Below are 24,990 nucleotides of genomic sequence, written 5' to 3' on the forward strand. Positions count from 1 at the left end.
GTTCAACCCCCAGAAAGAGCTATTGTAAATTTTCTAATTATAAACGATGGTGGAATTATGACCTAACCCAACTCCGTAGAAATTTTCGTAGAGCAGATAGAGCTTACAAAAAATTTAGAAGTCCCGAATTAGAAACGAAATTGTTAGATGCAAAAAAACAATATGGAAATGCAATCAGAAAAGCTAAATTTGATGATTGGAAACGATTTTGTGCTGAATAGGCAAGTGTAGACCCTATTTATGAGGTTTTGGAATACAATTCATAAAGTTTGTAGCTCAAAACCTCCCCCTGTATTACCTATTCATATACAAAAAAGTGACGGGTCTCAGACCTCTTCGTATGCTGAAGCTGGCGAAGAACTGTTAAAGAAGTGGTTTCCGAGTGATGATTTGCAAAGCGAGAGTTTCTATCATAAAAATATAAGAAATGAAGTGAAAGAAAAATTAGACTTATGTGAAGGAGCTCCTGAACCTATTGCGCTAGATTCACTAGAGGATATAATAAAATCTTTAAAACCATTAAAAGCTCCTGGCCCGGATGGAATTGTAAGTTTAGTCATACAGAAAAATTTTGGAGTATTATCTCCAACGCTGTTAAAAATCTATAATGCATGTTTGTCATTGAAGTATTTTCCAAGAGCGTGGAAGGAGGCGAATGTAATCGTTCTTTTAAAAAGAGGAAAATCAAATGATGGTATATCTTCATCGTATAGGCCTATTAGCCTTTTGTCACACCTTGGAAAAGTTTTAGAGAAAATAATATTGAATAGAGTTTTTGAGACAAACCTTGAGAGTGAATGGGTATCAAATGAACAGTTTGGATTTGTTAAAAATAGATCAACAATAGACGCTTTAGATAAACTGGTAACGATAGTTGAAAATGATCAAAAATCAAAGCGTTACACATTAAGTTTATTTTTTGATATTAAAGGTGCTTTTGATAACGCGTGGCACCCCGGAATTTTGTATAAATTGGTGGATAAAGGTTTCGATTTATCGTTGATTAAGATTATTGAAAGTTATTTGAGCGATAGGTGTGCTATGTATGGTAATAGTTCTGATTTTTTCAATACGTCTTTAGAAAAATCCTGTCCACAAGGAGGTATTTTATCCCCTTTCCTTTGGTTAATTAATATAGATGACCTACTGCGTGTCAATTTCGGGAGACATTGTGTAGTACAGGCCTATGCTGATGACATTTGTGCTACAATTTCTGCAGATACTCCCCAGAAACTCATTCATATGGCAAATGGAGTATTTATGAGGTTTTGTGAATGGGCAGGCAATAATAAGCTTAAGTTTGATGAAAATAAAACAGAAGCGCTGTTGTTCACAAGAAAACATAAAGTACCAGATATAACGCTAATGTTTATGAATACCCGTGTAGAAATTAAAGAAAAAGTCAGGTACCTCGGTGTTATTTTGGATCGAAAGCTGTCGTGGAACGAACATGGCACTACCAGAGTTAATGCAGCTAAACAGTATTCCTTACGACTTATGTCAGCGGCAAAACCACATGGGGTTTAAAACCACTAGCTTTAAGAAGTTTATATAAAGGTGTCATTGAAAGCACTATATTATACGCCGCGCCTGTATGGGTAGTAGCCGTGAAGAAAAAATTTATTCAAAATGCACTAAGATCCGTACAAAGAATGTCAATGATTGCCATTTCAAAAGGTTTCCGATCTGCGAAAACAGATACAGTGACAGCTATTGCCGGATGTCTTCCTCTCGATCAACGTGCAGTTGAAGTATCTTTGAGCAGATATTTTAAAAAAGGTAGACCAAATTATTGGCCTATTCAAGAAAACTGGCATTCTGGCATTTGTTTTAGGTCAAACATGCATAGTGTTTTTATAGATGAAGAAGCATTATTATTATTTACGAGTTGTGAAAATATAAGTGACCAATTTACTAACTTTGGTAGGAAAAAATTACATGATATAATTTTATCTCGATGGTTTTCAGCCTTCCAAATCGCAGCCAAACCGTGGACAAAACACTTTTTTAAAACAGTCAATGATTTTAAAGCAGCGGCAAAGACAACCCCATCTTTTAAGCTTACACAAGTTATTACATGTCATTCTAGATTAAATTCATTTTTATATAAAATCAAGAAAATTGATTCCCCTTTATGTGTCTGTGGTGAAGATGAAACTATGGATCATGTCATTTTTGATTGTCCCTTGTACATACGAGCTAGATTTTCATTACAAGTAAATTTAACTTTTTATAAAGTAAACTTCCCATTTGATCTAAGCTTGGTGTGGCATATGAAGGATGTACGTCGTTTATTCATGAATTTTATTAATAAAATTGGTCGCCTAGACTTTTAGAACCATGGAATTTTGAACTCAATAATATGTTTCGTGTATTTTATATCTATGTGTGGTAAATGAATTATGTTGCTTTCATGTTTTTCTTTTTCTTTTTCTTTTTCTTTTTTTTTTTTTTTTTTTTTTTTTTTTTTTTTTTTTTTTTTGTCCATAGTGCTTAGCTTTAGAATAGAAAGTGAAATACTTTTTGTAAGTCGAATCACTAAATAAATTCATTCAAACCCAAAATTCTATCAAGAGTACATTTTGTGATAACGAATTGACTTTGAACTATCGAAAAGTGGTATAAACGTCGCTGTGGTTTAGATGTAATGTTGCCATATGGCGTCAAATTTGGCCCAAATATTCAAAAAGTATATAAAAAATTAAAAGCTATGATATAGCTCAGAAATTATGTACAATAAGCAATGCTGTAATGAACAACATTGTGCGCATTATAGCACAGCAGCTATTGGGGTAGGGTGGAAAATCTATGGGTCTTTTCTGCGGGGATAAGGAGTACGAAATTGCAAAAAGTGATTTTTCTGGGCTGAATTTTCTAACGAATTGTGAGAAGTCCTCCTGATCAATACGTAATGGGGGTTTAACCTTTAATATTCCCTTATTGGGAATAATATGTTTGATTAAGCTCTTACTACAGAGGCTAGTGAGGGAATGGCTTCCCTATTATTGCAGAAACTTTTTAATGTGAAACAAAAATTATATTTATGACGAAGGGGCAACCCTCTCATATACGTAATAATTTCTGTTTGTCTTCAGTTTTAATGTTACTCCTTAATTTCAATTGAAAAAAAATGTCTCTTTTATTATTTAATTGGTTAAAAGATCGTTCTTTCACCCTATTTATACTGTGACAGAAAGATATACTTATTTTGGCTTTTCATGGGTTGTTGTGTGTATAAGAATCTCAATGCAACTATGTGTATATACATCTCATTGAGATATAAGAATCTCAATCAGATCCATATAATGGAACGGTCGATCAGTATTTGCCTATATTTGAGGTTGTAACCTCAAATATAAGTGAATTTTAAAGTGCATTTTCTGGGCTGAATTTTCTATCGAATTGTGAGAAGTCCTCCTGATCAATACGTAATGGGGGTTTAAACTTTAATATTCCCTCATTGGGAATAATATTTTTGATTAAGCTCTTACTACAGATGCTAGTGAGGGAATGGCTTCCCTATTATTGCAGAAACTTTTTAATGTGAAGCAAAAATAATATTTATGACGAAGGGGCAACCCTCTCATATATGTAATAATTTCTGTTTGTCTTCAGTTTTAATGTTAAACAACAAATAAACACGCATCCGTCTTTCTTTTGATTAAATAAGAGAAACAAGTTGTTTTTTTGTTTGTAACTGAAAGGAAGGAGCGACATTGAAACTTAAAACGAACAAAAATTATTCTGTATCTGAAAGGAGCTGTGTCCTCCTTCACGCTCCGCTCTTTACACTAAAGTGTGACTCTTTCTCACAACTCTACTTTAAAAAAATATAAACTAATAAAATAAAACTAGCGTAAAGAGCGGGGCGTTTTTATTGCAATTGTACCGCATCTGTAGCAAATCAGATACACAGTTTCTGTAGTCAGCTACGGTGGTTCAGGAGACGTTATGTAGAAAGTCATTAAGCTAAGAAAAGAACAGAAAAGCTGATAAAAGTGATGCTAGAATTTGTGACAGACTTCGACAGGAAAATGTAACCCACCCCCTCCTTAGCACGGCCTTAAATCACAACTGCCAACTGTATTTGATTCTTAATTTGGGGATTTACACCATATTTATGATCGCAACATATTCGTCAGTACATTTCGAATTCAGAGTCCCTTTCGAATTTGAAAACACTAATTTAGACCTAAGAGGACAAAATATGTAGCCTACTAGCAAAATTATTTTACTCTAATTATTTAGCAGTTAGGAAATATGGGTACATGCTCAACTTTAAGGGGGGAGGGCTTGTCCGAGATATTCCAAAGCGGAATTACGTGGACATTTGACTGGAATTAAGGATTAAAGATCAGCGGCTGGCAGAAGGAAAATTCTTTTTAAGCATCTAAGACACAGAAAATAATTTTGATATTGAAATTTCCCCCCTTTTATTGGTAAATTTAAAGGCAAGACAAGGGTATATGGTAAATTAAGAAATAGGAAGAAGAAAGAAAATATTACATCCTAAATGGCATAAAAAACAACAACACTAGAATGTGGTGAAAAATTGACCAGTGGATCTCTAACAAAAACCTTTCAGAATTAAATTCATTGCTTAGATCCGAATGTCTCACTTTGATCTGAACAGTCAGTAAAAATGAGTAGAATGACTAAATGAAACCCGAAACGAACATTGATTTTCATAATTTAATGATTTTAAATGATTTTCATTTAAATATGGGGTTTTTCCAGAACCTCTCAAGCGTGCTCGGATTATTGTTCTGTATAAAGGTGGACCAAGAAATGATCCAGCAAATTATCGACCAATTTCAATTTTATCAGTATTTAGTAAAATCTTCGAAAAGGCTATGCTTTCCCGTCTGCTTAAATTTCTAAAATCTAAAGAGTTTCTTCATGATTTTCAATTTGGTTTCCGAATGAAGCACTCCACTGAGTATGCCTGTATGACCCTTTTGAATTTTATACATTCTGCATAGGATTCAGGATTAATTCCGGCTGCTATATTCCTGGATATTCGCAAGGCATTCGATTCCTTAACCCATGAAGTTCTTCTATCGAAGATGTCTCATTTTGGCATTAGGGAAAATGTATTTTCTTGGTTTCAATCTTATTTGAATGATAGGTTAATTTCTGTTTTTGTCAATCACAAGTGAATTTTGGCGTCCCTCAGGGATTAGTTTTGGGGCCAGTGCTATTTTTGATTTATATAAATGATCTTTTTTACGCAGTAAAAAAGCAGAAACCGATACATTGCTGTAGACTCTGTCATCCTAAACCTTCCCTTGCCCATAGTGCCAGCTATAGTTCACCATCTTCTGATGTCCTTGTTTGTTTTGCTGATGATAGCACACTCGGCACTTGGGGGAACTGTGAATCCGAGCTTCGATTAAACTTGGAATACTTGTTTGAGAGAGTAATTTTATGGATTGATGCTAATTTTCTTACCCTAAATTATTCAAAATCCAATTTTTTGATATTTTCGCATGTTTCTCAGATTCATCCCAAGTTATCAGAAATTCATCAGCCAAATGGGATAATTCACAGATCTAAAGATCGACATGTTCGTTTTTTGGGCATTCTTGTTGATGAAAACTTGTCTTTCAAGCGTCACATTGATTTGATTAAAATGAAGATATGCAGGAGTCTAGGTATTTTAAGGAAACTCAAATATATTTTCCCTAGATCAATTTTGGAAATCCTTTTTCACTCCTTGATCCGATCTTACGTTTCCTACTGTCCAATAGTATGGATGACAACCTTTCCTTCACTGTTAAAACCCTTTCTATGGTTTATAATAAAGCTAGAAACCTCATTAAGGAAACTAACCGTTCACGAGTTATCCCATTACTTGATCTTGAGTCACTGTATATTCTTTCGTGTGCATGTTTTACTTTTTCTCAGCTTCATGGTGACCTCCCCCGTCCCCTAAGTGTTCAGCCATCTTTCACCTCTGATCAAAATAATTATAATCTTCGCAATACCGAAAATCATATTCAAGTTCCTTTTACTCCTTGTGTAAGGTCAGACTTTAATCCTTTAATTGCGAGTTATATTGTATGGAATAAGTTGCCCGAATCAGCTCGAAGGTGCCACTCATTCGGTTTGTTCAAAAAAATTATTAAAAATTCATTGGCTTCTTAGAAATTATTTTATCTCTTTTTATATGTGTATATGCGTGTATGTATGCATATATATTTCCTTATTATTTCATTGGAGTCTATTTTATCTACAGATCTACATAATTAATTTAGTCTGTTCAATCTATTAGTCTATTTAGTTTTTTTTCTATAGTTTTTCATTTTATTTATACTTTTCTCTCTTCTCCTTTTTGCTCTTCTCTCTGTGAGTAAGTGATTATTTTTTTTTCTCTGAGTAAGTGGCTCGTTCATTTTCCCCTTTTTTACAGGCCAAAGAGCCTTTGGGGAAATAGTAAAATGTAATATTGTATGTGTGTTTCGTGATGAATAAATCTTATCTTATCTTATTAAAATGAATAGTCAGATGCCGAGCCGATGAATAGATACCAAGCCGATCCGAGCCGAGTCAGATGCATGATAGCCGAGAATGGCAAAACAAATTGTACATGGCATTTATAGACTTTGAAAAGGCCTTTGACTCGCCGCATCGGGAGACTCTATGGAAACTACTAACCTTTTATGGGATCCCTGAGATCCCATAATAGCCCTCATAATGGCTCTATACGAAGAATCTGAATGCTGTGTTAAAACAACAGAAGGAAGGACAAGATACTTTCGTGTCCTTTCCGGTGTTAAACAAGGCTGTGTCTTGTCACCTTTCCTGTTTGCGCTAGCCATTGACCATCTGCTCCGTAACACTGGCACCAGAAGCATACAATAAGACGTAGAATACCAAATTAATGATCTAGACTTTGCCGACGATATCACGCTTATTGGGTCCTGTAAACAAAGACTACAAGAATTTCTAGAAGATGTACGTGACAGAGGCCGACTTCTGGGACTAAGAATCAACGCTTATAAAACAAAAGGTATGGCAGTAACCGATTCACCTTTACACCTGAGATGCAATAACCAGGACATGAGCAGGTTCTAGAATTTAAATATCTTGGGAGCACAGTTGTAAATACGGGATCAACTGAAAAAGATACATTATGCCGCATTGGGCAGGCCTCCGGCACATTCAACAGACTGAGACCGATATGGAGGTCGCAGAATTTCTCCCTCCGACTCAAGCTTCGTCTATTCAACAGCAACGTCATCCCCGTCCTGTTATATGCTTCCGAAACCAGGGATCTGAATAACACGCAAGAAAGGCGAATTCTAGCTTTCAAGAATACATGTCTCCGGAGAATACTAAACATCCACTTTTCACAAAAAATCTCTAATGAGAAGGTGAGACGGATGACCGGACAACCCATAGTGACAGATGTCATTAGGACACGTCGGTGAAAATACTTGGGGAATGTACTTCGTATGGACGATTCCCAGATCCCGAAAGCGACGTTCCAGAGCCAACCAGAAGGAAGAAGAAGAAGAAGCAGGCCGTGCAATACACTGCGGCGCACCTATCAGACGGACCTGCGAAACATAAATGCTTCCCTTCAACCGGCGTGGGAAGATGTCCTTGCTGCGGCGCACATGAGGGATGACTGGCGGCTTCTCGTTGATGCTCTGGGCGCCTCTGGAGGCACAGGAGGATCTAAGGTCTAAGGTAAGGAATAGTCAGATCACACCAATATGATCGATGATACCACGGATTAAAAGATGCAACCTAAGACGAACAGAAATTAAAATGAGCAATAAAATCACACTTAGAACTAACGGAAATTGCCACCAATAAAGGTAATGCAACGCCCCCCAGACCCTTTATGACAGATGTCGTTTCCACTTTACTGAAAACAAAATAATTGTCAAAAGTTTTTATTGTATCGTAATAAAATTTGAAAAAAATTAGACATGGTTTGGATCTCCAAGATTTAGCATATATAATATTAAAAAAAAAATCAATAAAAAAAAAAAAAAAATCAGAGAATTCGCTAAAGAATTAGGAGAATTTGCTTTTTATGACGATTCCAAATATATAAGATTCGTTAAGTTTATGTTACCCATCAAAAGCTACGAGCCTGAGAAAGTTTGAAAATGGGGGGAAACAACCCCCAAAACTAAATCGGTCTTCATTATAATCACACCATTACACTCACCCTATCAGGGAACCCTAAAATAGAGTCTTTAACCTCTGATATACAAAATAATGGAGGTGATAAAAATTTAATTTCTAATACCTCTTGATTCCTGGGAATTTTCATTTGTCTACAACTTTATTTGTGGCGTTAGGAGATGTGGGTGATACTGTCCGTTTCATTTCGACAATGAAAATGATACTTTTTCTATGTTGCATAACATATTACACTTTCCTGCCTATCGTCACAGAAGCGAAAATAGGGAGGCAGAGCATCTTGAGCTTGTGCCAGAAACGTCCTTGAGGGGTAGATGCCAAAAAGAGTTTTGTTTTAATAGATTTTAAACAGTAATTTTTCTCTTTTCCTATGCATGAACAATGTTTCAATGTGTTTCAACACCTGTATACAATTCAAATATCAAGAGAAATATTATGTTGCAGAGGTCACAGTGACTTTAGCCCCGTAGAAAATCAAACGTCACGTAGAATTTCCATCCATATGAACAATAATATCGTCCACCCGAAATTCTGTAGTAAAGATATAGGACTTATTCAGCAAAACTGGTGTTCGTCGAAAGTTTTGACCGAACATTCAATTTTTTCCTATTTTTTTTTTTAGAATCCAGTGTTTTAATTTTTAAACATAAAAACTAAAAAAGTAAAGCGCTATCAATTATCTTATAATTAATAATATATACAATTTACTATGAGAAATCGAGGTTTATGGGCTTGTACTCCACACCATATATTGGTTAGGCGTGGGTATGATTTGAAATCGATCAGGCATTAAAGTAAAAAAGAAAAAATCAATTGAAAGTAAGGAGCAACATTAAAACGAAGAGAAATTATCCCATGAATGAGAGAGAATGCCCTTGCCTAAACCCTTGCTCTTTACGCTAAATTTCGACTCTTTGTCCTTATTCTTTGTTTGAGAAATTTTTTTTAAGCATCAAAACACCTTAAGTGTAACAAGCAAGGGTTTCAGGAAAGGACAAATCCTCCCTCATATATAGACTAATTTCTACCGGTTCCAAACTTCAATATTGCACCTTACTTTAAAAAAAAAACAAAAAACTCGCTTTTGTATTTAACATTAGTGAAGTATTTTCTTCATTCTAAACACCTTCTTTTCAAATGAGTAACAAGTTGATTGTGAAACCATTTATTCTATCGTCGATTCAAGATAACATTACAACAAACTAAACAGACTGCACTAGAGTTCGTTTTAAAGATTTTGCTTAGGCCTTTAGAGAGTTTAGGAGGGTGATAGCCCTACTTTCTGGATTCAGTTATTTAATCACGATCGTTTCTGTTCATTTAAAGTTTGAATTATTGCATGATTTACTTCTAGTCGTTTCAGGATTATTTTTTTTATCTTAACTAACGACTGTAAAAAAATGTATTTCGAATCTTTTGAGAGTCAATTGGTATGTAAAACATTTGCAACTGCTTCTTGGCTGTATCTGTCGCATTTATTTATTTTTCAGTAAAGCACTAATAAGGATCTATTTTAAAGAGAGGGGCCACCACCCCTCAAATACATAATAATTTCTGTTCGATTGAGCTTTGACTTCGATCTTTAGTCTCATTTGCAAAAATATTGTTTGTCGAAATAAAATAGAAATTTATTTCGGAGGCAGTGGCCCATCATTTCAGGGACGATATTCATAATTTTGGTAAAAAAAAAAAACAGAGAAAATAGAAGAGTTACATGGAATATACGATATTTTACAGGATAAATTGTAAATTCTTGAAATTTTGAAGAGTCAATGGCCCATGGAGAGCAAGGACTAACAGCACACGTCCCTGGTTTTAAAAAAAATTCCAGTTCTGGCAAACTAAAAGTTCTCATTCCATAGGCATGGAAAGAAAAATGTTGTATACAGTCATTTTTCCTACAATTCTATACAAAGGGCGCTCTTTACTAGACCTTCATTGTTAAGGCAAAGATTACTTACACTTTCAAGACTAAATATGATTTTGCTATCAGTCTGACACTGTTAGTTGTAATGAAAAGAGCGCGAAGCTTTGGAAAAGCAATTGATTTGTTTTCTACCTCTTTACTTATCAATTTTGCTTTGATTTTTTTTTTCCTGCCACGGACAAATGAGCCACAAATCAAATTTTTCTTCCTTCTGACAGTGTAAGATGAGAACCAAATTGAATTTTCTTGTTCAAGGGTAAAAAATCCTTTTGATGTTGTTCGTCGTAACCAAAGTCAATTAGTCGTAAAAACAGTGTCAAGAAGCAAAGCACTAATAAAAGAAATTATTGATACTTCCAGATTTTTTTGTGAGCAAAGCTCTTGGGATTCTTAGTGATTGACATAAAGAGAAGAATGAAAATGATAAGCAAACAAAAACTGAAAAGCAGTGTGACACATATCATGAGGGTGAAAATTATTGGGCAATAAGAAAAAAACGCTGAGGAAGTTGGGTGAGTGGACTAAAATAAACCCCTCTGTCAACATTTTTTCGGCCCTTCTCATTTCAGAGAAATAAAATTAATACTATGTTGCTTTCAATTCGTTGAGGATTTGGAAGACTGCATGCCTAAAAAATTTGAGGTATTCCAAGCAAAAGAGCCAACAGAAGACCCATGACACAAAAAAAAGTAGCCGAGCAATAAAAAATGTTCCTGGATATAAAGACCTGCAGGTGAATAAGATAATGTATTTATCATCTATTGTTTATATGCTTAGTGTTCGTTTAAATTGCTTATGGCTGGAGGAATCAGCCACTGAGATTAGCAAACTTGTGCATAAGAAATTATGCGGTAGAAGTTGAGAAGGTGTTGAGAATAGAACTAGTAACACAGTTTGGCGAATTAGTGCAAAATGTCCGTCCTGGCGGTATTTGTCCCTGTAGAACAAACTTGAGGAAACAGAAGGAAACTGGACGAATTTTGATTCATTTGATCTATGCCTGATAGTAGCCAAGCTTTGACCAATTCGGTGTAGGATAGAAAAATAGCAATGGTAATAAACTACTACTAATAAAATTCGGAATGAGACCTTGAGCAGGGCTTTTAAGAAAATCTGGGTATGAAATTGGACAATTTAGAATTTTATGGTGCAGAGAATGTTCGGAATTTAGAAAAATAGTTTGTTACACAGCCGATGTAGGAAAGAAAGTTAGAAAAGGGATTAGGATTAGCTTAAGAGCGTTTTTGCTTTTTTGAACATAAAACTTCATGTAAAATTTTCCTGAATGATAGTTCTTACGAGAATAAAAGGGAGGTTGGTGAAGTAAAAAAAAAGAAATATGAATTAAAGGAGCGTGGAATAGAGGCTCTGGATACTAATGGCTGAGGATCTGGAAGAAGCAGGCAGGCATTATAATAGTAAGAAATGATGTTGATATATTAAGAAATTGAGTGGAAATAGTCGCTCCAGAATAGTCTTACTTAAAATGGGAAAACAAACCTCAATTAGGAATTAAGAGAGGGTTGAGACGGTTTAGGGTCTCCGCTCTGTCAGAAGTTCCTTTCTCTGTTCGCATCATCAACAGAGAAATCCTTATTGCGTGGCCTTATAATGGTATCAGAGGAGACTTTTCATAAGTTTTCCCAACAAAAACTGAGACTCCTAACAGGGCTGCAGGGTGACCTTAAAAGTGGCACCCCTCCAGGGAATTACAACCTATTCAAAGACGCACTGTTTGCAGTAGATTCTGATTAATGGACAATTCTTCTGGGTTAGTTCTATTCTGGAGTTCTTATTTGGACTAAAACTCTCGCACTGGATAAGTTATCTATTTTGGGTTGCATCCCCGAAGTAGCGTAATATTTGTAGGCAAGAATATATAGTGAGTAGGAGGTAATATGCTTGAGATTGTCTGTGCAGGATTTGGGCTCTTGTTGATAGATGAGCATCGCCAAATGCCGAAAACGATGTTGTGACCAAGAGGGGTCTTTTATTGCACAAATCCTCCATTCAATTCGAGGTCACAGGGATATCTGGCTCTCCGGTTCTAACCCAGCTTAATCGCTTCGCGCTTATGAACAGGCATTTGATACTGCTGACGAAAAAGCTTTAGTGAAGGTCCTATCCTTTCATTTTCCACCATGCAAATTCAATAACTAATTATCGCTACTCACGAGAATAATTTTGCAGCTGCATGGGTACAAAACAAGTTGAAGAAGCTCAGGAAAAGACCAGATGGTAGTAAGCAGGGTTATGTTCAATTTTGCGCTTCTTTGAACTATTTTGACGGACAGAGTAACATCAAAGGCAGAAAATACAATTAGACGGAAGATAATCCTCTTGACTTACTTGACTTAATACTCCTGCCGAAATGCTTCCGGCGTCGAGAGTGACGCTACATGGTGCCTCCATTTAGACCAGTCTCTTGCAAGGATGTGGACGTCCTCCTGAATATTCGCCATGGCTAAGAATGCACCTGTTGTGTCCTTCCATTTGGTTGGGGGCGACCTCGTGGGTGTTTCCCACCGTGCAGCACGGGATCAAAGTGAAAAATCGTTCGTGCGGGAGTGTCGGGGGGCATGCGAGGGAGATGTCTGTACCAGCGTAGTGTTCGTTGGGCGAGCTGGACTGAGAAGGGCGTTTGAGCAGTTAACGCCAGGAGGTTCTCGTTGCTAAGAAAAAATCGTGCCAGCGTAGTCCTTCAATGCGGCGAAGGTGTTTTGTTTGGGTTATATTTATGGTGCTAAGCACAGAGTGAGTGGCAGGCCAGGTTTCGGCTCCGTAAAGAAGCACGGATCCTTCTAAAGCATTGTATATGTGGGTCAACCCTACTAGCAGATTATAACAGAAAAAACGTTGAGCTGTCAAAGTCACATTTTACGGAAAAGAATGACAGGTGATCATACATCATACTGTTTGGTAACTCAGCTGGAGCCAAACAAAAGGTAATAGGTCCTCAAACACGATGAGAGTAAAGAACGGAGCTCTGTAGAGAGTGGAACAAATAAAGAGTTTGCACACCCGCGGTGGCGCATAGGTTTTCATTTCATTTTCAAGGTTTAGTCATTAAGGTTCCATAAAGTTATTGTCAACAATCAGAAAAAGCAATCGTTATGAGCTTTTGGGGCTATCCGGTCAAAATCATCTTTACTCATGACACTTTTATTGGAAAAAATAAATACAAAAAAAATCGACTTTAGACCTTACTTTCAGTTTTTTTTAAATTCAATTTATCATTGTTTTTAAGTAGTACCAGAAAATCTGGCCAACCTCCACGGAAAAATTCCCTTCCCTACGGAAAAACTCTCTAGACAATTCATTCCTGGCGAAAATCTACCCCTTAAAACTACTCTTTACAACACCACACGTAAAATTGAGACGGAAAAGAGAAAACAAGACATTTAAAAAGAATTGTGTATAAGATTTCTTTTAAATTCCCCCAGTGTATAATTTCCCCTGACAGGTTCACGCCCTGGAAACTTCCCTCCCCATAGAAAATTGGCCCGTGTAAAAACCCCAGCCAAAATTTCGCCCTTCACCCGAAAATGTATACATACTTCAGAATAACAAATAACATGCGTAAAAATGGGCAATTTTTAAGTGTTTAAGCTTTAAGGGGGGAGAGGGGGTGTCATATTATCTCCAAAGGCATAGTTATTAGGAGTTTCAACTATGATGAAAATGGCTATCTCAAAATTTTTCATCGTATGGCTTTGGAAAAAAGGGGTGGGAGGGTGCCAGGTTGCCATTCAGTCTCTTTTGTCACTTAAAGGGGCACTAGAACTTTCGACATAAATCAGTCTTTTCAAGATATTCTAGGAGCAATAGGTCAATACGATTACACCCGAAAAAAAAAACAACAAACAAACAAATAAACACGCATCTGTGATCATTTCTCCTTGCAAAAAATACAAATTCCACATTTTTGCAGATAGGAGCCTGAAAACGCCTAGGTAGGGTTTTCTAATACGCTGAATCTGATGGTGTGATTTTCATTAAGATTCCAATGCCTTTAAGTGGTGTTTCTCTCTTTTTTCAAAAATTGGGCAAATTTTCTTCTGCTCGTAGCCTTTAATGGATAAGACTAAACTTAATGAAAATTCTATATTTAAAATTAGCATAAAAATTCAATTCTTTCGATGTATCTATTGGTATCAAAATTTTATTTTTTTTGAGTTTCGGTGACTACTGAGCCGGGTCACTCCTTACTTACAGTTCGTTGCCACGAACTGTTTGATTTAAAAAAGGCACTAGAAATTTTAATTTTCGTTCAAATGATTCCTTTTCCAATATTATAGGACCACAATTTTGATACGATCACCCATGGGGAAAAAAGCAAAAAAAGGCATACATGATCTTTCCTTTGGCAAAGCAACGAAATTCCTCATTTTGAAGATGGGAGCTGGAAACCTTTATAGTACGGTTCTCCGAATACACTGAATCTGATGGTATGCTTTTCATTAAGACTACCTGATGTTTTGATTCCTTATCTTTAGCGGGTGTTTACCCCTTTTTTCGAAAATCAGGTAAATTTCCTCAGGCTCGTAGCCTTTGATGGGTAAATCTATACCTTGAATATTATATTTGGAATCAGCATAATAAGACAGTTCGTTTGATCTACTGACAACAAAATTCCACTTTCAAGAGTTTCGGTTACTACTGTGCCGCGTCGCTCCTTACCTAAAGTCGTTACCACAAACTGCTTGATTTTTATCACATTTCAGTAGGATTATGAAGGATATCGATATAAATACACATTCAAAACCTAAACTTTAACGAAGATTCTCGGCGTCAAATGTCATGAAGTCAAAATATATTTTAAATTAAAAATTCTATTGAGCCGACGATTTAGAAATTGAATATGGGCTACTTATCATTAACCAGGATGTTTTTGATGTCAGGGAACGATGTCAGTCAATTATAATAAGCATTAAAAGGATGGTTTAAGTTTTTCTCCTTTTCTATCTTCATTGCCTCCCTCCATGGTACAGACTATCCCTAGTCAGGTCAAAGACATCACACACAATTTATAATTGACATAAACATTTAATAATATTTAATCGAATTTTTAGTTTAAGAATAATGTAGCAACCACTAATGATTTACCACTTGTTTTATTGATTGTTTGTTTTTTCTTTTCCAGTTTTTTTTTTGTATTTTGTTTCTTTCACCTAAACTGATGTCTAGTGGCTTTTGGACCAGTTTTTAAAGCTGTACTGTTTCACTGTCATTTTTTTCAACAGTCATTTCAGTGTTTAAACGATATTAATGGTTTTAATGCATAAAAGCAATGCATGTCAAAATCATTTGACAATGGATAAAAGCAATAACGGAAAAGCTAAATAAACCTGCAACTTAATTATGTTAGTGTTTTCAGCAATGCTTTCTCATGCATGGACATTTTATCTAAAAATAATCCCTTCTGCACAAGTAAAACTACGCTAAGGGGAAGGGGAAAAGATGAAGGGCACAATTCGGCCAACTTTTAAAAAAATAATATCTGAAACAGAGTGAGAATAGGATACTTAAGTTTCAATTGTAGTTTTGTTGAAATTAAAATCATGCGTCTTGATAGACATAGAAATTAACCTATATATGAAACCGCAGTCGATTTAAAGAATCTCATAAGGATCCTTCCGAAAAAGACGTCATTTCTTTTTTATTGTATCGAAGGTCATATGAAATAATAAAATTATTTAAATGAATGAAACAAAAATACAATAAAAGATGAGATAACAGACTTACCTTTGGTACAAAAACCAAACAGAGTGTCCCGGTGGTACAAAAGATAATGAATACAGAAATAATGATAAATGAAACATCTTGTTGATCAGACAGAACATAGGATATACCAGCTCCTAGAAGGCACATAATTACCACATTATATACGCTCATACCAATATATTTGGAATCGTTCAATGCAGGAATATTGACATTTCTTGTTTCCCAAGCAAGAAAACATCCATAAACCTAAAAAAAGAAAAAGATGTGATACACGCGTAGATACATGAATCAGTAAGTTCTTTTATGACTGATTGGGACGGGGATTTTCAAGCTATTGAAGAGCAATGAAACTTCTGAGTATTTGAAAAATTATTATTATCTAAAATCATCTCAATGATTCATTTTTTATTATCATTTTGATTATTCTTTTCATTCACTTAACTTTCTGTTTCACACTTTCACTTGAATTTTGTCATAGTAATAAAGAGCGGGGCGTTGAGGAGGGAAAAGCCCCTTTTATATACAGAGTAATTTCTGTTCGTTTTAAGTTTTAATGTCGCTCCTTACTTTCAGTTAACAAAACTTGTTTTTTTTTATTTAATTCAGCAATAAAGACGTGACAAAAATAATAAATCATCTTTTTCTCAGGGAAATAACCACAAATAATATATTTTTGAAGATAGAGCAATCATTCTTACAAACAAGCAAAAAGAGCAATATATGAATGGCATTTTATTTTGTACGGGATCAAGAGTGCAATATACAAGACTGACCCTTTCCGAAGTATTTTCTGAGAATTTCCACAAAACTCTACTTATAGTCAGAGCGCCAGATTCTGTATCTCGCTTATTTCGATTAGTACCCATGCCGGAAGGTAAAAAATGTTCATGGTGGATCCCATGGTAGTCGACCATGCTGAAAACGAATATCGTAAGGCGCATGTTCGCCGTTGGGGCGTTTCTGAGATATAGGCCAAAAACACCAAATTTGGCCTATAATGGGGTTCAATGATTCTAATTTTTTTCTACAGATAACATTGGTCAAATCCAGCGTACTCTTACATCAATAGAAAGGAAAGACTTGGGGCTACACGAATATGATTTTTGTTTGTAAAAAAAAATAAAATATAGTACATGTTTTACTGCAGTTTTAAAAAAAGTCAGATTTTTGTCAACAAATTTCTAACAGAAAAGCTAAAAAATCAAAATTTTTTCAAGATAAAGTATTTTTTTATATTAAAAAAGAAAGCCCGTTTAATTCCGAACACATTGAGCTAAGAAAAAAAAGTTTAAATTATTATATCTGGGGGGTCTACAACTTTTTTAGCGAGTGTACCCGATAATGTGAATTTTGTTTAGTAGCCTGCTACCTAGCGGGATGTTGATTGATAAGCTAAGCAGAAGAAATTGATAAGCAGAAGATCAAAAAGAAAAGTGAGTCAAGTAGGCCAAGATAAAAAAAAAAGTTACTTCAGGTTGATTCAACATGTGATTCTGAGGCAAATACTGATTTGCTGATGGATGATAATGAAGAATATGACACAAATTTGGAAGATCAAAAAAACAATTTTTAAAGAAATAAAGTTTTTAAAAGCACTTTTGGTGTTGTAAAGTTGGCTGGAAAAATGAGCGTAAATTTTTTTTTGCAGAAGTAAGAGACTTAATGAAAGTAATTTACAAGATTAAATATCACAAGAAACTAGGTGATACTGACTAATTTAGATTTACAAGGACTGATAAAAAAAACATGTTACATTGATCAATCAGATTTAGTATTGGATCTTCCAGTTCTAGTGAAAATGCTTGTCAAATGGAACATCTGTGATTTGAAATTGATTTGCCAATATTTAATCTAATATCTTGCTTTTCCTTCATGAAGCACCAAACAACAATGCAACAGTCGAAAAATCTCTGCGAACGTTCACGGCGATAAGTAAAGCTGTCGGATGTGACGATACGGTGGTCACGCAAGATCTCTTCATTTATCAGCTAGCACAGGGACTGAAAAGTAAATACCCGGATAACTTCGAAAACGTAATCCTACGGATGGGAGGCTTCCACCTCCTGCTCAACTGACTAAAGGCAGCTGGTAAGATAATGGACAGCTCCGGAATCAAAGAGATTATAGTGCAGGCAAAGCTGCTGCTACCTGGTACATGCGAAAAGGTATTTCAAGGGAACGGCTACTACCAACATATCAATGCCTACTGCATGCTGTACGAGGTCTTGCTAGCCCTCTACTGGGAGTCATTGGAAGAGTATTACTCCGAAGCACAAGAAGACTTATCCCGTCTGGACCAGCTGGGTAATGCCATTGAGCTATTCAGGATTTCATTGGCAAACGGTGCTAACGCGCGAATTGCACTTCAGAAGGCAAACGATACCTTAATCACTTTGGATCCCATAATGAATGCCTTCAAAACCCTTCGAAATGCGTCACCCACGTTTGCTTTCTGGCGGTAGTTCTTGGAAATACTTGAAATAGCGATGCAATTCAATCATGCTGAACGAGACTGTGACTGGGAGTCTAATTTGACAGCAACTTCTCGGATGTTGCCATACTTGGTGGTGGCTGACCATCCTCAGTATACAAGATGTCTCATACAGTACCTATATGACATGCGAAGTTTACCACAAACCTCTCCTGATGTACACAGAAGGCTCATGAAAGGATACTTCGCAGTAAAGAGAACGCACACCAGGTTTACGGCCACCTGTTCCGATCAGATACTGGAATGTACAGTGAACAAGGATGCAAAGACGACGACCGGAATAATAGGAGAACAAATGGATGAGAGACAGACTGAAGCTTGGATTCTTACCTTACTGATTTTCGCTGCCATCAGCAATGGTTCCCTGCAAGTAGTCAACGTATCCACAGAGACATTGAAATATCACAAAGACAATCAGTCGACGACGACGCGATTACAACTTTCACGAGATAGAGTTCGAGACGTTTTCACTACATGTGGCAATCCGTTCAGAAGAATGGACTTCGACCTAGTGAATATTGTGACGTCAGAAGTTGTGGATGATGAGAAGATTGTTTCTGATATTACTTGCGTAGCCACAAAAGGAAAAGAGGTGGTTGAGAACTTTCTGTGCAACAGGAAAGAAGATGTGAAAAAGGTTGTACTCCGAACTTTCCCTTCAGAGAGAAAAACTCAGAAAGTGAATGGTGTCCCTAAAACCGATCTCCTGAGCTCTGAAGTAACAGCTTTGAAGAAAATCATTAGTGTTCAGTTGAGCTACGGCGAAGAAAAGGAGAAAGTCGTTGCAAAGATCCAGGCAAAAGACATTCTTCTTTTCCCTCCATCCATTTTTGAACATCTTCCGCAACAAACAACCAAGACATCCTCTAGCTGAAAAATGAGGGCGGGGAACAAAGCTGTGCTGTTGAACTGAGCTAAGAAAAAAAAGGAAGACTTGCAGCTTGGCCAGCAACTTTAAAATCCAAAGAAACAACATCAGCTACAGTACACATTATTGACCTAATGTCCAAGATAAGGTCATATCGGCCTGCCAGGTTTGAAACAGTCAAATCCTTCGCGGAAAGATTGCTTTTATTTATTTATTAATAGTTTTCAAGCTAGTCGCAAAGCAAGCTTGTTGCATAATTCAGCAATGTCTATCATTGCTGAATTATCTTCCAGTGGGTATTCCTGAAGTCAACATTGTCGCACATCGGTACAACGGGCTGTTTGGGAAACTCACGGACACCGGAGAATTGATCTCCTTGAAATCAGTATGCAGATTCCAACGAGGGAAAGGGGAAATCGCCGTACTTGCAAGCTCAGCGTCTAGAAGTCGGTTCCTCGAAATTTTATATGAAACCTGGGAGCAGATGAGTGATCAGCTTCCGAACGCACTCAACCTTTTTCTCTCAGGTGGGTTCAAGGAGTGATTCAAAGTGTCTCTGGTCAAGCGTGGCTGCTGTCCAACTTTACCAGAACACTGTTACTATGAGGAATGCTTGTACTCCAGCCATGAAGAAGCTGACCAACGCCTTATGACACACGTCAAGTACGCTAGCCGTTACGCTTGTAGTATCGTAGCATCGTTATGCATGCCAACGACACAGACGTGGCAGTAGCCTGTGTTCATTTTTTTGAAGAGCTTCAAGCTGAAGGACTGAGCGACCTTTTCTTGAAGTTCCCGACTTACATTACCCCAGTACACGAGCCAGCGGATGGAGTCACTTTTCCAAAGAAGACCAGATTATGTTACCGTTCGTGCACTGTCGGCCAGGTTGTGACACAACGAACTTTTTCTTCGGCGTCGGGAAAGCTTCTTTCTTAAACACCGCGGTGTCTCCAACTTTTGCCTCAAAAATGGTGTCTTTGACGGAGCAGATCAAGGATGCAGAAGGGAAGCTTTCAGTAGATGCGTTTAGAGAATTTTACGACCTATCAAAATTCCTGGTCATTGTAAACAATACGGTAAACAGGCCGGATTCAATTCACTGGACAGTGTAAGGGCTTACGTTCGGTGCCAGAAACAAGATGTGAAAAGACTTCCACCTTCTGACGACACATTCGAGCCATGCATACAAAGAGCCATATTCGCTACATGGATAATCTTGTCGTCAGTACAGGCTCGGCCGAGCATTCCAGATCCACTTCTCCTTAGATGAAAGATGGCTGAAGGGGGAGTAGATGCGGTCGTCTCAAACTGTAAAGAAGCATCGAGCCTGGAATCTTACTGCAGATGCAAAAGTGGAAGATGCAGGAAAGACTGTAGCTGCTCAAAAATGAAAGGATGCTGCAGCTTATGCTCCTGCCGCGGAACGAGGAGGGCATGCTGGGAGTTTGACCTTGCCCCATCTAAATTCTCGGAACAAGAAAACGAGGAATATTTGTGAAAATTTTATTTGATAACTTTTACTTTTAATTACAACAGGTCCCTAATCAGTTACTGTTACGCAATTTTACGGGCAGGCCGAGTAAGAAAACTCCAATGCGCTGACTGAATCCATCTGTGAAGCAGAATTCTTTTATATAGTAAATAGCTCAGTCGTAATACTGGCAAATCAGGTCCCAAAAAGGTAATTGCAGACGCCTTAGTACACCAGAAAACATATTCGTCCATTCTATAAAAAAAAAAAAAACAAAAAAAAAAAAACACTTTTTTTAGTCAACATTTTTTTTAAACCTATTTTTATTTTTAAGTACAAGTTAAAAATTTTAAACAGTTAGGAAGTTTAAAGTATTCCTACCCTTTGAAGAAGAAAAAATATTATGTCCCTTTTCACGATACGGCTAGTGGTCATTTCAGTGACACTACAAAAAAAATCGCAGACCTTTTAAAAATAATTATAGTTTATATGTTTTTGTCTCAAATTGTACGGAATTCAATGGGCTTTCTTTTCGAATATGAAAAAAAAATTGTTACCTTGAAGAAATTTCGAGTTTTCAGCCTTTCTTTGAGATATTTGTTGAATTTTATAGCACTTATTTTGAAACTGCAGTAAATAGAGAAAAAAATAGTGTTTTTTTTCAATTTAAAAATCATATTCTTGTAGATCTAGATCTCTTCTTTCGATTGATATAACATTACGCCAGATTCCTCAACCCAATAAGTCGCAAAAAAATCCTGAATCGTCATACTTAGTTATAGGCTAAATTTGGCGTTTTTGGCCTATATCTCAGAAACGCCCCAACAGCGAACATGCGCCTCACGATATTCGTTTTCAGCATGGTCGACTAACCTAGCATCCGTCCTCAGCATTTTTGTACCTTCCGGCATGGGTGGGTGCACGATACAGAATCTGGCGCTCTGACTATTAAATAGCTTATGAGCAGGTTTCCATCATGGGAATTTGTTGTGTAACGGAAAACTTGACATTTCGGTCTGAAAAAATATTTAATAACAAACTAACAACCACAAATGATAGGAGAACAAGCAGCATAAATTAAGAGTTTCAACATGGTTATAAAGCAAGGACGGGGAAAATTTAGTTTAAAAAAAGTTGCTTTTTCTTAAGTTTAAGTGGAGCTTAAATATTAGTTAAATGCACAAATAATCTTTGGACATTTAAGTAATTTATCATAATAAAGTAAAATAATTAAAACTTCGTCGTATTCCGCCACCGAAACTATTAAAACCAAAGAATTCGGAAAGAACTACAGTTTCAGCTCAATGTTTTGTAACGTTGAACATGTATAATGCTTATCTCCAATAAATTTGGACACACTTGGTTCTTGGATAGAGGAGTGGAAAAATAAATTAACTTGAAAGTTATTATTTTTCGGCACTAATAACATTTAGTTACGTCATAATAAGTTTTATATAAATACAGATCAATTGTCAAGATTCGGTCAACTTTATGATACATTTTTACATACCTTCCTATCCATAAATATTTTACCCTGATCCAATGGATGTCTACCCAAGCGTTCCAATTGAAATAGCTTTCGACTTAAGAAAAAGAACTTCTCCAAAAACTTTTCCAGAACTTTTCCAAATTCTGGCGTTGATACATTTTATTTATAAATTGTTTCTAAGTAAACAGTTAAAAATAAGGCTAATTTACTTTTCATAAATTTTGTTCAGATGTGCTTAATATTATCAGTTACTGCTAATTATAATTTTACAAGTAAAACTACTCCTTGTATATTCCCTCCATGTGAAGACAGATAATTTTATTCATTCCTATGTTTCATTACAATGTATATATAATGTTTTGAATATATTGTCACTAAAGGGCAATAGGTCTGTTTTATTTTCTAATTTACTTAAAAAAAATTTGTATATAATTTTTTTTTTCAAAGTAAAGTAGAACTACATTAAGCCAAATAAGATTGTAAAAGAAGTCAAATAGTAAGTAAAGCGTAAAACAAATATAAATCACTATCGATAAGCAAATGAACCAAAAAATACATTGAAGACTACAATAAACAATCAAGTCAAAAACTTAAAATAAACAGTGACTACCACAAAAGGGTGTAAGATTGATGAAGCTCTAATGGAACCTAATCTAGTTTAAGACTTCCAGAGGTTCCCAAAAGTATTATCTGAAAACGTTACAGATATAGTCTGCATTTTTTTTTATTTATTACAGAATAGTTTAAGGGATCAAGTTGAAACTTTGAGGGAGTATTTTAGGGTATAGTAGTCAAATAAATTTTAAGTTTTAACTTGGAGGGCAGAGGCAAACGAAACAGCACTAGTTGTATCCAAGTCATTAAAATAGTATCTTTGCAATTTCCTTTGGATAAAATAGAAACTTTAAGGTACTATTGGAGAAAACGAGTACATGAAAGTTCGACGTAAGGGGGAGGGGAAGAGGGAGCAAAATAGTTGTTGAAATCCACACAAAAGAAAAGATTTACACTAAAAAACTCCTATAGGACTTAAATATTATATACGCGCAATTAGCAAGATAAAAAAAACATCATTTTTCTGCCAGATTGTCAAAATGGGGGATATCCCAGGAATGGGTTGGTTTATTGATTTAACCAAGACCCTGGAGGTCCTTAACAGAAACTAGGATACCTTCGCCTGTAAGTGATAAATACAGGCTGAGTGCGAGGATATTCCCTCTGATGCAACTGTATAGGGCCAACTAGACAAACAAATATTCCCATCTGTTGTAAGTCAAAGGGTTAAATTGTATGGTACTTCAAGGTATCATCTAAGGAAGGATCGGCAAGAGGAGGAAAATTACAAAATGGTGGACGATCTAGACATGGACAGCAGCCTCTTCAAGTTGATAGAGATGAATTACTTACCGCACCAAGGATTCATCCAAGAAACTTTCTCTTTTAAAATATTAATGATGAGGTATGACCAAAAAACTGATATATCGAAGTACTACAGCGTTTGGCATAATCAACAACCTATGTTTGAATAATGAAAAATATGCTACCGCGTATGGGGAAACCGACGATCATCATAGGCGTAGGATAACTCCAAAGAGAGATAATATCATGATATCAGCTTCATCCTCTCTATAGCCGGTAAAAGGCCACTGATTAATTTCACCTGTGTATCGTAAAGAATTATATTCATATGCCTGAAAGGACCCGTCAAAAATATATCAATAATTCAGATCTATACCCCGCGTTCAGCTTGAGACGGAGAGAATTATGACCAACCATACTTTCAATTACCAAGTTTCACTGATAAGATAATTAGAAAAATGTGCTAATGAGTGACTCCAATACAATTCTGGGCAGTAGCAATACAGGTAAAAAAGATGTCATGGGTCCACAGGGGCATGGACGGCGTAATGGAAATGGAAGATGACTAATAAACTACTGCAATGAGAATAAACTCTAAAGAAACCTTTACAACAACAAATCAGACCAAAGCAGACACCTAAAAACATCTCAAAATAAAAGTTGAGCTGAAAGTAAGGAAGGCACTTCAGCAGAATGTCACTGAGAAGTGTAAGGATATTGAAGTGCAGTTAAAGGAAGAAATGGTCACAAACTCTTCAAAATAGTCAGAGAATTACCCATAATAGAATACTGAAAGAAAAAAGGAATACTTGGAGAAAAAATTAAATTCACAAGTGACGAAAGATCCGAGTGTCCTTAACTCTCTCCCAATCAAAGAAAGTGGCACCCTGCTCCATCCAGTAAGATCTGAAACTAAAGTGGCCTTAAGATTCCGAAAAGGAGTCCAAGCTCCAGGAGCAGACATTGTCATAGTGTAGTTAATAAATGTTTGATTAAGTTAATCTTGTCGTCCTATATCACGCAGTTATATCTGCCACTTGGTCCACTGGAGACGTCCCACAACAGCGGTGTAAGGCAACATTAGTTTTAACCACAAAAAGCCTCGAAAACAGTGTGTGAATGTTACCGGTCTATTAGCCTGACAACCCACAAAACAATAGTTCTGACTAACATCCTTCTCCATTGATTCCAAGCAATCGCCATTCATGCTACTGGAGAGTATCAAAATGCCTTCCGGTCAGGATGATTAGCTATTGATCAGACTTTCTACGCTGGGCCAACTAAGGGAACGATACTTCGGGTTTAATAGAGAGCTCTAACAACTCTCTATTGGCTTTCAACCTCATTCATGGGAAATGTTTGGAGCGGAATACAAAACACTATGGTTCTCTATATAAAATTTTCAGAGTAGTTGAGGGCATTTACAACCAGTAAAAATGTCAAATACAAATACTGACGGGACCTCTAATGAATTATCGACAACTTCTGGAGCCCTCAA

At 36.2% G+C, this 24,990-nt stretch overlaps 1 protein-coding gene across 2 annotated transcripts in view; it reads right to left on the reverse strand.

Moving 5' to 3' along the window:
* The window catches only part of LOC136034628 (gamma-aminobutyric acid type B receptor subunit 2-like), a 340,796-nt gene that overhangs the window by 106,186 nt on the left and 209,620 nt on the right, over nt 1-24,990 (reverse strand). For both annotated transcript variants that reach the window (XM_065715928.1, XM_065715927.1), the window contains exon 13: nt 15,833-16,057. In XM_065715928.1, coding sequence (XP_065572000.1) covers nt 15,833-16,057 — 225 coding nt within the window. The remainder of the gene's footprint in view (nt 1-15,832; nt 16,058-24,990) is intronic.

The sequence above is a fragment of the Artemia franciscana genome, chromosome 13 (genome assembly GCF_032884065.1).
Source record: "Artemia franciscana chromosome 13, ASM3288406v1, whole genome shotgun sequence".
NCBI classification, from domain to species: Eukaryota; Metazoa; Arthropoda; class Branchiopoda; order Anostraca; family Artemiidae; genus Artemia; species Artemia franciscana.